General features: G+C 40.8%; 1 protein-coding gene across 4 annotated transcripts in view; it reads left to right on the forward strand.

The window, feature by feature from the left end:
• The window catches only part of LOC131890223 (uncharacterized), a gene marked incomplete at its 5' end in the record, with an annotated part of 31,073 nt that continues 16,442 nt past the window's right edge, over positions 1-14,631 (forward strand). For all 4 annotated transcript variants that reach the window (XM_059239532.1, XM_059239546.1, XM_059239538.1 and 1 more), the window contains 2 exon segments: positions 1-399; positions 13,218-13,364. In XM_059239532.1, coding sequence (XP_059095515.1) covers positions 249-399; positions 13,218-13,364 — 298 coding nt within the window.

The following is a 14,631-nucleotide window of genomic DNA, read 5'->3' on the forward strand; positions in this document are numbered from 1 at the left end:
CCGTTCTCTATCCAGCATCCCCATTCAAAGGCCAATGGATTTTGGGCCCCCCTGTCAGCTGTTGAAGATGAAGATCATTATGCTCGGACACGAGGACCCTCAAAGGCATCCTATCTGATGACTTCGAGCTTGAAGCGGCACTTTTTAGTCTCCCAAGACGAACCAAGTGGCATCTAATGAAACTCTTCGGCTGACAGTGCTGCCCATGTACTCGTAGGTAGAGTTGTTTGTCTGGCTTTTCACTTTACATGAATGAGTGGTTGTCACCCATGGAAGCACGGCCACTCTTGTTCTCCAATGCTCCTGTGATTGCTTTCGTGTTTCTCGTCACTTTCGGCCTTCAGCCTTTGGAATGCCAAAGTGACGACAGTCCAGGGGAAGGAATCCAACCCACGACAGGTAAGCACTCATTGAGGTGGCTTTAAAGTAAGGTACAAAACAAAGATTGAAGGGAATGAAAAGTTGGGCAATCTTATCCAACACTAAGCAACAGAATTGAAAGCAGTCTCCCCCAATCCAACAACCATTCAAGCTCTCGATTTGGAAGTTGTGGTAGTCGGTCGAGTGCTCGAGCAGTCTTGATAACGCTGAATAATTCCTTCAACTCAAAGTCAGAAGTTCTTAAGAATGACGTTTTTAAGCCTGAGATTACTCCTAGAAGCCATTTGAAGGTTGTGGAAAAATAATCCGTTGGCAAATCCATTAGATCTCCTGCACTTCAAAGCAACGAAATTAAACCCACGAGAAAGACATTTGAAAGAAGTCGTTCCGAGGGGACTAACTGAACATCGTCAGAAGACTCGATTATTCTAACCAAGGTCAATTGGTCCAAAAAGAAGGTTAGCTTTCAGAAAATGGTTTTTTCGGTATGGCCGAGGTTAAAGGGGTTAAAAAGTTTCAGGAGGTTATGGAAAGCAGGAGCAAATACTTAATACACTATGTTTCATTGCACATATGCCTTGAACAAGCAAGAGGTCAGGTTGGAAGTGAACACATTCAGGTGGAAAGGCTTATCTACTTTTTCTTAAGAGGGACAAAAAGGTTCATGATGGTCAATGTGAAAGATCAACCATTACATTTAGAGTTTTAGTTATAGGCTTCCAAAGCCTGTCCGAAAAACCTGAAACAGATCGATTACTAGGAGTTTGTGCCGTGAAAAAAAGTGCAAAGGGTTTGAGATTTTTTAGTTTCGGCTTGCGAAAGTGTGTGTTGTAAATTCATACTGGATCTGAGGTACTGGAAACCAAATGTTTGACCTTGTGTCGAGTTTTGTCTTCTTCTAAAGGTTAATGAACAGAGAATATCCCTCTTAACATTACGTGATCTGTTTTTAAGAGACTTTGGCAAGTTCAACACTTACTTAAAAGAAGTTGCACAACTCTTGAGTGCATTAAGGAACCATGGTAGCTGAGTGGTGTAATGTACCCGATGAAGACGACACAAGTCCCCAGAGGGGGTAGGCTCGAATCCCGCCCTCGGAGAAAACCATTATGACATAGGGGACGTGCAAATCATTTCATATTAGTACGATTTTTATAACATTTGCCAAGCCTCTTATGCACATACAACATGCAGTTTAGTGGAAGAGGTATCCAAACACCGGACAGGAAATGACTTTATTTTGTTAATGGTAAGATTTTGCGTCGGGCTCATCCTATACTATGAGCACAATTGGCATGTGAATTCGGTATTAAAAAAACTCGAGAAGAACAAGCGAGTGTCTCAATGGGTTCTAGTTACAAGGCAAGGGGAATACGAGCCACAAAATTAATGGGACTTTCATGCCTCCATAAATTGTGCATTGTGTCTTGGAGAAGAGGAAGAAGAAGGAGCAGTCGCACTCGCAAGCCCACTCCCACGAGTCGGCAAAGATGAAGGCCCGTACTTATTCAGAAAGATGACACGTCCCATTCGGGAACGCACGTGTGAGACGTACGCCACATATACTGTACTTGGTTCGCTAGTATGGAATGGAATGAGAGCCAACACTAACTCACCGCCAAGGTCCATGTTCAAAGTCCCCAAATTCCCAACCACCCACTGAGCAAGTGTGGACTACGTAGATGGAGGAGGAGCTTCGGGCTTCGCACAAACAAACTTATCGGGCTTTGTTGCCATGGTTCTTGGGACGTTCTATGAGCCAATATGCCGATGGTTGGTCACCATCGCTCAAGTTGCTTCAAGACTTAACCAAAAGTTGTAGACGCCAAATAAAGTTTAAAATCAGGAGGCTCTCCGCCCCAGATTTTGCGAGGTGCTATTCAAATTGAACTGGAATCAAGGCGAATGTTCAAAGAAAACGAAAGGAATTGGATCTGGCACAAGCGTAAATGCGACACTCCTTCAGGAGACAAAAGAGATCGAGTCTGGGATCAAAAACTCAAGGAAATGATCTCAAGTTTGTACTGTTATTGTGCCACGCAAACCGCCAAGGTTTCTGGTCCTCAAAAGAACGATGATTGTGTGAAAATGTGAATTTCATTTCCAACTATTCCTCTGTGAGGGAATTTTGGAACACATACAGCTCCCTCTCTTAAACAAGGCTTTTATTGCGTCGCACACGAATCTCGTTTTACAATGATTCTCGAGGACCAGTGCCAGATGGCTGGAGGCTGTTTTATTCCAGTCAGGACTTGAAAAGGTCAAAGACTAGCCGACGTCAAGGCTCTGGATCCTGCCATTCAGATCACGCCTCATACCAAATAACAATGGTTTCCCATTCCGTCCATGATATATGATCATATGCTTATGAACAACAACGAAGGAGCCTCGTGTCTGATGAAATTGAGAAGGATGCCAACGCGTAACATACAGAAAGCCCATAAGGTGCCAATTATTCAGGATCTTGTACAATGCAATGCAGTACCAGGTTGTTTAGACACGTGATTGGGAGGACATACTTTTCCAAAAACAAAAAGAGCAGAGGACCTAAGAATTCATCGTCCGGTTTTACTGTAACACAAAACCCAATCGGAATGGATGAAGTGATGCCAGTGTATATCAACACCACACTTGGAGCAGTGCGTGCTCATTTGTGTGTAGCCCCAAAAATAGATGAACATTTTATTTGATAGGGTAACGACACGCTATGGGCAATGGTTTAGAAATCAAATGATACAACTTCGAATTAAGATTCCTATTTGACTATTTGACACACTGAAATATCAAGAGATGCTTCCATCTACTGGTGGATGGCTCAGAAAGTGATGGAACAGAACGTTTTTCATCGTTCGTCTTTCCAAATTTGAACCGCATTTGAAATGGGTTTTCCCACATCCCAATGATAACAAGAGAGATGACTTCCTTCCCCATGCAATATATTACTGACGAGAACAGAACACGAAGGTTGATTCTAGAAGCCCAGAAGCCATAGAGATGATTGAGATAGGAAGGATTACGGCCTTGCTAGATTGTTTCCATGAAACCCTTAAAAATGTTGCGAGGTTTTCGCAGAAATTTTCCCCCTTGATTCTGTGCGGCAAAGTTCTCCATTTAGCAATGAAAAAGCACAAATTTTAGAAAGCGCTTTCAAAGGTCATTTTAATCAATTTAAAACGGAAGTCATTGTATCTAAAAGAATTTAAGAGGAAAATCATTACATCTACATGGATTGTGTTAGGGACCAGAAAATGAAATGATTTTAGCTTTTGCCTATACCTTTGATCAGTGTCCAGACATCAAAATAGCTCTTGTTCTTATATTTCAGTTTTTCCCTGATATAAAAAATCCACCAAATTTAGTGAAATTTGGTTTTTTCCTATGGCCATGTTCCGTGCGTTCCTAATAACTTTCGAAATTGCCCTAGAAATGAGGAATTACCCACGATTTGGCAACACTGGACAGGAGTGAAAGGGGACAAACAAGATGGCTGCATACATGCATTATCAATTCAGCCTTTGACTCTTGTGCATTCAAAGTCAAACTGAACTCCCAGAGAGTTCGGCTCATCGTGATGTTGCTTGTCCCAGTGACCAGCGAAATAAAATGGTCTGCTGCCCGAACTTGATGGATGCATTTACAAAAGCCTTTGGATTTTCCCAGGGGCGATTGAGACTGATAAGGGAACAAATGTACTTGTACGATAAAAGCTGCTGCATAATTAATGAACTTTGGTTTAGCTCTGCATTTGAAGGGAGGATCAATGCCATGCTGTTGTTATATCATGCTGATTTTCAAAGTGCGAGGTACATAGCTCTTTCGTTAACCATGTTTCCGCAATAGTTGAATCTCCAACACGAAGACGTTCTGTTCATTCAATTAGATTACTCTTTTTAGCCTCCTATTTGCGTAGCGTTAAAACGACAACAATCCGTATAACCTGCAAATCATCGCTAAAGAGAAATACAATTAAATATAATGACAGTGTTATAATGCAACGGTGTTTAGAAAATGACGTTTGGGAACAATGTTTTGCAGACTTTCTTGCCTGTCTCTCCTGATATTTTCTCTCAAAATCAATCAAGGATATNCCCCCCCCCCTCCCAAAAAAAGACTTAACTGGAAACCACCCGAAACTGGGTTAAACCGGGTTGTGGGTCAAGATAATTCACTGGATGTTGTTCAAACATCGGCTCACCAAACCTTCATATACGGAAGGACATGAGAGCCCTGGCCCCAGTTTCAGGTGTAATGTCAGCCAAAGCTATGGTTTCCAGCCACCAGGAAACTAAATATGTCTTTAGCCATCAACAAATACCTGAAACCCTGAGGTACATTCAGTGGGTTAATTTTGTCGCCATGCATAAACCGGCAACGTTCCGGTGGATTGTGAAATCTTCTCACAGGTGCGCAGGTATGACGGAACAAAATTTTGACACAATTCGCAATCTCGGACCCAAAAGGCTACGTCACGGCTCATTCCGTGCTAGACATCATATTTGGCCACAATGCTCTTGCAACCCGGATGGAAGGTACCATGAACTACATCAGACACTTATTGGCGCAATGCCTAAGCCACCCATACTCCGGATGAGCCTGAAGACATGTCACACAAAACCACCACAACAGTATGTCCATTGACTTAGACAATTAGACAAAAGATGATGGAATTTCGTCTCGTCTCAAATGATGTTTTGGAAAAGTCTAAGCGAACAGCACTCGAGATTGCTTAGGCGAAAAGATAGGAAGCTTGAGGGATGTGGTGACAACCAGCAAGGAGGGATCAACAATGTCCCTAGAGACCTTCGTAGCGTGTTCTCGTTAATTTGAAAGCCCAATAACCAATGGAAAGGGGTTACTAATAAAGCAGAGTCAATAAATTTTTCAGGTATTTCCGTAAGACTCGTCTATTGTTATTTATTATTTTCTTTTTTGAACTATTGTTCATTTCAACGACCAAAAATAAGCACAAATATGATATGAGTGAGCATATACTCAGCAGTTACAAGGACAACCAATTTCAAAACCCTGCCAGGCTCACGATTTATTAAAGCCATTCCACGTTTTCCTGAAACTTGTCTGGTTTCTCAAATGGACTGTATTTTAATCAGTCTGAGGCAGAGCCTTTCGAAAAGGGCCGAGGCAAAGCCTAGAAAGTCTTAGACTGGATTCAATTTTCAATGGCCCTGAACCAGCACATTATGTTGAACGACGGACGTCCAATGGTAATTAAACAAATCGAATGGGTCATTAATCAAATAGAAAGGAGGGCATAATCCGGGGAGCAAATTCATCTTTGCTCAAAGAACCGTCTAAAAGTACGTGTTCTCGTGCCCCCAACACCAACGTCAAAATTTCTTAACTTGAGTCTGAAAAGAAGTTCTCTGTGAAAAGCGCTTCAGAAACGTAGTTAATGGGAGTAGCTTGTAAAAAGAGAACGACTGGCGAGGATTATGGGTGTCCGTCACGGGATCGAACGACATTCTTGCCCAAAGAATATAATTATGTCTTTGTTACTTGAAACCTTTGTCTCCAGACACACTTGTCCGCCGTAATGATCATTCCCTAATATGTTTGTCCCCAGTTTTGGGGTCAAGGCGATACTTGCACGCAAGGGATCACTTGAAACTTGAATTTCAATCATTATTATAAAATTGATAGGGACACTCTTTGAATCCACGTGTGTCGATATATGGAGAACTTTAATATAATGCTGAATTATAATTAAGTACTCTTTGGCTGATATTTGCACATTTTCCAGCAATGACATTGTTATTGTTCATATTATCCTTGCATTGATGAATATTGATGCAATATACGGTACAACTTGTATTGCTTAAAGCTTTGACCAAACAAAAGTGGAAGAGGACAAAAAATCTCCGCAGTGCCCATATTTTTACGCGTGTACAGCTGTTTACGAGCGAGCAAAATGTTGTTTTAGATTACAGGAAATATAACCATACTATTTTCATTTGGTTTTGCAGCACTATTTGATTTGACATTATAATTGACCAAATGCAAATACTCGCGGGTTGGTTTCAATGATATTGTGGGTTATTAAGACTGAGCATATCTTTTATGCCTATGCTCAGGATTATTCTCACTTTTTTTGAGGAAAAATGTTACCCTGAACGAAAAAAGTATCATCCTTAAGAAAAATTCATTCAATCATGACTGGTATCACTTCAAACGAGCAAAAATGTTGAGTGTCGCTTCTAATTTCAAACCAGTGTTAACAAATATGACAGCTGCAACAATAAGGCATTTGTAAATCATTTATCTCACGAAGTCTTAAAGGATACAATTATAGGGATGCGATATGGGGATCCAAGGTAACGTTCGCAATTATTCAAGAAAGTTCATTCATGGTACGAAGCAATTAGTTAAGGGCAAGGGCTCCCTCGGTGACTTGTATGATGTCTAGTCGGGTGTTTCACACGGCTCCATCTGAGGGCCTCTTCTTTTCATCATCGTCATTGCTCAACTGCAGAAGCTTAGTAGTAATGATGTCAGTAAATCTTCCTATGCTGATGATAGAGAATTGGTATTTGGTATTTTTCACACTATATATTTTTACACTGATGCTATGAAGCTAGTCCGCATGGGTTACGAGCGCATTTTGGCACTGTTGCCCAACTGATTGAACAAATAAAACATGTTATTGAGGAACTAGACAGACATGAGTCAGTTGATGTTGTCTATCTTGATTTTGCCAAGGCCCTTGATAAAGTTGATCTTGGCTTTTTGTTGAATAGGCTTCATGATATTGGGATCCAAGGCAAAGTTCTCACTTGGATAAGAAGCTTCATTCAAGATAGAAAATAATTGTGAAGGCCGGACATACATGATGTCAAGTCAGGGGTTCCCCAGGGCTCCATCTTAGGGCCCCTCCTTTTTATGATATTCATTGCCCCGCTTCAAGAGCTTAGTATTACTGCCAGTCTCTCTTCTTATGTTGACGTTATAAAGTTAGTTTTTGGTAGGAATGGCCAATATTCCAGTAGCCTGGCAAAGGACCTAGAAAGAATCTACTCTTGGGTTACTGAGAGTAATATGGCCCTTAACGGAATGAAATTCCGCTCAATGACCTTCGGGTCAACTCCTTTGAATACTCCACTCGTAGATAATGGAGGCAAAAATAAGATAATAAAATGACAAGCTTGTGGCAAGCACAACAAGTGATAAAGCCATAAATCTAAAGGGAACGTTTTGCCACCTGGGATAAACTTCAGTGACAAGTTATTTTTTAAAAGACTAATCCCCCTTGTCTGTACCAATGATCAGAGTGTCCCTAAACAAAATATTTTATGACGGCAAACAACTGTCAACGAGCCCATGTTTATTTTTGTCAATGCGAGATCTAGTCAATAAATGATCTGCGTAATACATCCTCTTGTAAATCGCAGGTAAGTTGATTCCGGTTATTTTTGTCTTCCAATACTTTAGCCGTTTGCCGTATTTGTCTGTGGGCTCATTTGTCCAGAGACATATCCTTGATTTGTCATGGAAGGGCTTTTAACGCCACATTAAATATTCTGGTCACTCTAAGTAGAGTCTCATTTTAGGGCTAATCTTAAATTGTTTCTTTTCCTTTTGTCGCTGACTTCCTCATGTTGCTTCTGTGAATGGGATCCCCAAGTACTTCAAGATGAAATAGTTATATAGCTTTTGAATCATATCCGCCATCGAGTACGAATTGGCTGATCTGGCTAACCTTTGAATAACAGGTTGATCAGGAATTTTAGTCAGCAACTTTCCAAAATAAGACTTAAATCCGCTACAGGATGAACGCCTTTATATCCCATTCCCTACGAATATTTAAAGGAAACAAATTGTGCAATGAACAAGTCCAAGAAAGAATAGAGTTGAACCTCAATGTTCGAACTAGCCTGGATTTTCGAAGGCTTAAAGGTGCTCTTAAAACGCGCATTAAGCCTCCACCGTCACTAGAATTGGACCTAAATCCTGGGTTGGGACAAAGCTCATGGATGCTCTTGAAGACGTACATATACATGCAGTTGTATATGTGTTGTATATGGGATTAGTCTATTAAAAAAATGACTTGTCACTGAAGTTTATCCCAGGTGGCAAAACGTTGCCTTTAGATTTATGGCTTTATCACTTGTTGTGCTTGCCACAAGCTTGTCATTTTATTATCTTATTTTTGCTTGCCACGGGCTTAGAACTTTTGGGAAGATCTAGATTTACTGTTTTATGGTTTGATGATATTACAATGCATCACGTCATATCTAACCCAATTTTCAGCATTTATGCAAAAGGATTTCTTATCAAGTAGGCGACTTCCAAATTGCACTTCCCTATTTCTGGCTTTTTGGGACTCAGTGTAAGTCAAATGTCCACAGGCTCATTCGTCGCTTAGCAATAAAGGCATGAGGACAAAACACTCCCGATGAGAGTTTGCTTTCGTTGGAGAATGTAAAAGACCTCATTTAGACGCCAGATATTTCTTTGCCCTCCTGGAAAACATTGGGAAATTAGGGGACCTTCTGCTTTTGTCCATTTCGTTTATGCAAAGCACACCATTTCCGCCTTCCGAGGTATGGTCACTCTAAATGGTCCGCGACGAGTTCATTTAAATTCAAGCCAAGTCTATTTCTAGGAACGCCTTTTATAAATGGACCCCCAGGCTTTTTTTTCTGCCATTGAAAATTTTAATGTTTACATCGAATTAGCATGATCTTTCATCTAAGCAAAGCTAGTTTGGTTCTGGCTTTGTTTTTTTCCTTCGCTGAACGGTAGACTTGAACTTTCTGTTATGCTCCTATTTAAAGCTGCTATAAATGAAACACAAGCCAGTAGGATATCGTCCTAATTTTAAAAAAGATATTTATCTTACCTGAGCCATTTCAATGACCAGGGGCATTCTCTACAAAAAGGTGTACTACTTTCAATTTTTGCAATAAAGACAATTTGCGAGAGAAGCTTGGTTACCTTGGAACTTTTTTGTGCAAACAAATAGACGGATATTGTTATTGACTTTGTTGTTAAGAGGCATGCTACAAGGTTTTAGAATCTTTCGGTTAACAGTTTTAGAACAAGACCAAGGCGTACAAATAATCTCTGTTTTGAGCCCACGATTTGAGCGGTCAATATTGTTTGCAGTCCTTTTTGCATTCGTAGTCAAACTTCACCAAACTTGGGAAATATCTAGAACTTTCTAATAAGTTGATGGGAACCATTCGGTTCATTTTCAGGTTCGTTGCGAGTCCAGCTTTTCAGTCCTGACAAGGGCAGGTACTCATGCCAAGAGTTTTTTTAGGTGATTTTAGGGTTGGCTTTGAAACTTCAGCTGGCCAAGTAGTTTTCGATAACTCGATTTTGTGGAGGGAAAAGTCCATTTGTCCAGGCACAAAAAGACTCAAAATGTAGATGCATTCGTATAATATGAAAGCATAGAGTAGGGACTAAAGGCAAACTAAAATTCAATGTAAATGTTTGCGGATTTCTTACTCTTTACTTCTGTCTCTCTTAAATTAGCTCATTCATCAATGATTAGGCGTTCATTGTGCGACAATGTGACGTCATTTTATATCGTAATGAAATGCGTTCCAGTTACCATCATTTCTTTCCAGTCCGCTTCTGAGTGGGTAAATCCGCATATTTTTTCGCATTCACTAAAGTCTATGATTTAAGGGATTTTGAGCTCCGGATTTCTTGAAGTACGCGTACATCTCCTTGAGTTTATGGCTTTCGGCAGTTTTCAACGAGGTCCTTTTTCTCGACGGATCAAGAAAGATGCAAATATGACGGCTTTGCAGTTGGCTGTCGGCCGCTCTTGGGATCAAAATGAGGAAAAAAGTGGGCCGAAATGGATTGATATTGCGTTGTCATGAAGACCTGGCAGGAAGTTACATTTGCAGTAGTAAACTTTCAATGTCCTAAAGCTTGTCACTCTCTCGCCTCTTCTTCTTCCTCTATTCCAATATTCCCACAAAGGATTGGAAACTGACTTATGCGCAACAAAAATATTGGCTTGAGGTGTAGCAACCAATATTTGATTTTTTTTTGAGGAGCAGAATGGGGCATGGAAAATCCCGGCCTAAAACGAAAATATTAGGCCAGGGGAAATTTCTCGCCAAAAAGAGGGCCGGATTTGCTGAGAGGATGATTGATGACGTCGCTAGGGTGTTGCCAATAGTGACGTAATCTATCTTAGCCGAAATAGTGCTGCTAAAATTGGTCGAAAGCTAATTCTTTCAGTCTAAAGATCCTGAAAGGATGAAGCATCTTTGGCTGGGTGACAAGGAAACATAATTCGGCGGTAGACTGGCTTGAAAACGAAACTTGGGTATGTAGTGATTAACAATATCTTCCAAATTAAGATCTTGAAAATTCTGCGTCCCCAAGGGCCTGACTTTACTTTTTAAACAAATGAAAAGACACGTTTAAGAGTATAATGAAGTAACAAATACCTTACTATTTAAAAGTAGATCCGTGATTGAACAGAGTCAAAACACTTTAGGCAAGTAGCCACACAAGCCCAGAACGTTTATAAAGTTGATCAATGAAGAAAGGATGAGAACATTGTTGTAAGTTGTAGCTTGAACAAACTATTCATTATCCTCTTCCAATGGAACATAACTTGGGTCCAATTCGAATACGAGGGTTGAAATTTCACTGTCCAAAAGTCGGATTGAACAAACTTTAATGCAGAAAATAAATCTATTAGCGACATTCCCTTCAATGTCTTGAGGATGCATACTTTAGACATAGACATTGGATGGAGATTTGATTGATTGATGTACACTCATTCTTGGAGAGACAGAGACTAAAGAAAATGCGTTGGGTTGGCAGGAGCGGGGCACAGAAAAATGCTATTCTCGTTCGAAGCGTATTAGTTGACATTTTGAGGGGTTCTTGCGCAAGGCTGACAGGTATTTGGTATTATGGGTCTAACGACATGGGTTCTTCAAAAAATGTTGGACGAAAACCAATATAGTTCGGCTACTCCTGAAATTGAAGGACTGCCTTAGTACCACGTGCTTGTTTGCTTGAGACCTAACCTCGAAAACACAGATCAGGTAAGAAACCCTTAGCTCCAATTTCAACGGAGAAGGTTTTTATTGAACCGGATATCATTCTTGGAGTACGTCGAACCAAGCCCTTTTTTTTCTTCGAAGCCAATAACCTTGTGGGCGTTTCCATCATCAAGTATCAAAACACGCACTCCAAAAAAATCGATATTGAGTATTAGGGAAGTAATGATATGAAGACGAAGACGGGGGATCAGGGTCCACGAAATGAGCGAGATCCCCAATGCTATTGACAATGAAGATGAATTGTGTATACATGTGGTTCTCGATGTTGGAGGCTTGGGACTTTGTTCGAGCTTACTGATAGACGGTCTCAATGGTCTCAATGGTCTGGATTTTATCTTACTTTCGTTTTTCCTGGCTTCACTCAATGTTGCCCTTTTAAGGCGGCCATTGAATCTGGCCTTTGTACTACAGTGGTAGGACGCTCATTTCCTTGCAAATTTCTTTGACCTCAAAGAGACTCCTTTCGAGAGTCCTTGGGGATCGTATAAAAGATCTGGGAACAAAGATTCCGAGACCCCATTGACTCTTGAACAAGACCCTTTCCTCAAAGAATAAAACCAGGAGCCAAACTAGAGCTATTCATACTTCAGAGTCCATTTACTTGTGCTCTACTTAGATCAAGTTCTAGATATTCCGTCTGCCCCTGTACATGACCAAGTCCTTACTTATCCAAAACCTATTGCTCGTTCTCATCGACAATCCTCATCCTCATCAATTAAACCTGGACAAAAGCAAGCCACTGACTTGCATGTCAAAACAGAAGAGGAAAATGAAGGGCAGCCTTTGATACTTAACTCTCCTGAAAGAGAGATACATAATTGGGGAAAAAATTCCTCGAGAAATGTGCCATACCAATTTATGTATGTATGTTGCTACAAAGTCAAACACATATTGGGTCATATTCGTCGGGGGAATCGGGTAGCAAAGGCTTCCAACTACTGATTAGGACAATTCGATTAGCTGGACCATATCTACGGTACAATGAATTTACAGAATTATTAAAAGGAAAGTATATCCACATAATTTATTGGACCTATCTTTGCCTAGTAGCTAGAAGTAGTTCCGCCTCTGTTGCGGTCCAATAAGTCTTTGGGTCCGCCTTATTATCCTTACTATTCAAAAAGCCCAGTCATAGAATGTTCTTTCCTGCCTTTTTCTCAACATAATCTCCGTGGTCGATCCACGAAACCACTGGCTTTGATGGTTTCGCCCCCAAAAGCATGAACGTGGAAAGAAACAGAAAGGTCTATTAATCCTAGTTTGTCCATAGAACAAAATGCGAGTGTTTTGTTGGACCTGTTTCTCTTTTCCAAACAATTTATTCAAGCATCCATCTCGACTAGCAAGCCCATGGGTGGGTGTATTTTTGGTGGGCCCATCCTCCAGGATGGATAAGATGGCTTTTGTCAACACAGACATTATCCTCACCCATCGCAACTTTGTAATGCCTTCTAAGAGCTCACTTCGACGAAACTAATCAACTCTACGGTTTATTGATGAGACCCAATCAATTCAATGGGCCCAGAGCCTTATTTTGCAAGCCAATAAAAAGGCCAACATCGTTGCTCGGTGTGACCGTATATGGAACTGAGAGAAGACGACCTTGTTTGCCTTTGAATGCCTGGGGATTGTCCCATTGATAAAGGAATTTGCTTTTGCTTCATCGGGTCTGGAACCAATTTTGGGACGGAAAAGCCGAGTCGGCATACAAAAAGAGGAGGAGCGCAAAGAACAAAAGTACCCTTAGGGAACTCATGCCTACCACGTTCCACATTTCAGATTCCGACCTTGGACTTCACATTGGCGATACTTGCACGGCCTCGTGCAGCACTGTGATAAAGAATTCATTCTGCAATACAACCACCAACACTTGCCAATGTCTTGGCTCCCATCCCATCGTCATTGAGGAAGTCACCTGCGTTGCTGGTAAGCCTTGAAAAGCCTTGGAACTTGATATCGACCTTCTTTTCCGACCAAGCGTGGGTTGTTCCCCATCGAGATTCCAAGTCTTGACTCGAGTTGAAACAATCCAAGAAATAGGGAGTTCCGAGCGCCAATCTAACCCGAGGTTCAACATTAACGATCGCTATAAAAGCTTGGGTGGACTTTTTCGGGTCCCTCCGATAAGACAAACGAATAGGGCCCCTCAAATCCGTGGGCACTCTGTCGAAATTTTGGTCATTTGTTCGACACGGTGGGAGACCAATCACAGATCGAGTTCGCACATTTCCAGGCTCCTTTGTTGTTCGGAAATAGATTGCTTCACAGTTCGTCAAAGTGTGCAGGAACTTCGGGCCAACGAGTTCAGGAGGGATTGCCAAATCTAGCGCTGAATGACAGATTCGCGTTTGTTCCATCTCTTCAAAATCACCTGGTGCAACGAGATTAGTCCTGGGCTTAAGCTCTACCATTTCATTCTCTGGGGCAGGCAAGCTCTTTTTCTATTGGGAATATTCTTAAGGCTCTTAGGCGAGATATCAAATGAATTTTGGGCCAAAACTTTGCTTCATGAAGATATGGTAATGTCAGAAGTAACTAGCTCACAAGCCCCAAAAATGCAGCAATTCATTCCTTTTTACGAAAAAAAGAATTGTTATTCCATCCTATCTCAAAATATCATACTTATAAAGATCCCCCAAAAATACTCGTTATTTGTTTCTTTTTATACCCCCAAAGCCCTTATCCTGTCATTTCTTTTGGAACAACTGAAAGAGGCCAGAAACCATCGGAGTAATGAGATATTGTCGAATAACGAAACATTAAAATGACTAAACATAAAGATAAGTGTCCACTTATCCTCTAGTTTGAGTGTGTAATACCATACTCCTTAGCATTCCACTTTTCCATGGCTTTTTGGTGTTTGGATGAAAGCTGTGAGTAAGTTATTAGGCAACCATGTAGTGTACTTTATTTTCGTCAGTTGTCGAATTCGTACCATCTCACTGGAAGATACTACTTTACTGCGGCGAAAGCACTTCATGGCTTCTCATATCATGACATTGTAGAGCTAATTTTGAACACCTATATCAATTACTTACAATCAATCATAACCAAAATGGATGGTCACAGATTGTGTTTCATGGCACATATCCTTTCAAATACTTAATGTAGTGGGCATTTCTTGAATTTTGAGGCTATGTACTCGTACATGACATAATATTCCTTAAGAACTACAAGGCAAGTTTCTCTCAAC

This window comes from Tigriopus californicus, chromosome 1, assembly GCF_007210705.1.
Source record: "Tigriopus californicus strain San Diego chromosome 1, Tcal_SD_v2.1, whole genome shotgun sequence".
Taxonomy (NCBI): domain Eukaryota; kingdom Metazoa; phylum Arthropoda; class Copepoda; order Harpacticoida; family Harpacticidae; genus Tigriopus; species Tigriopus californicus.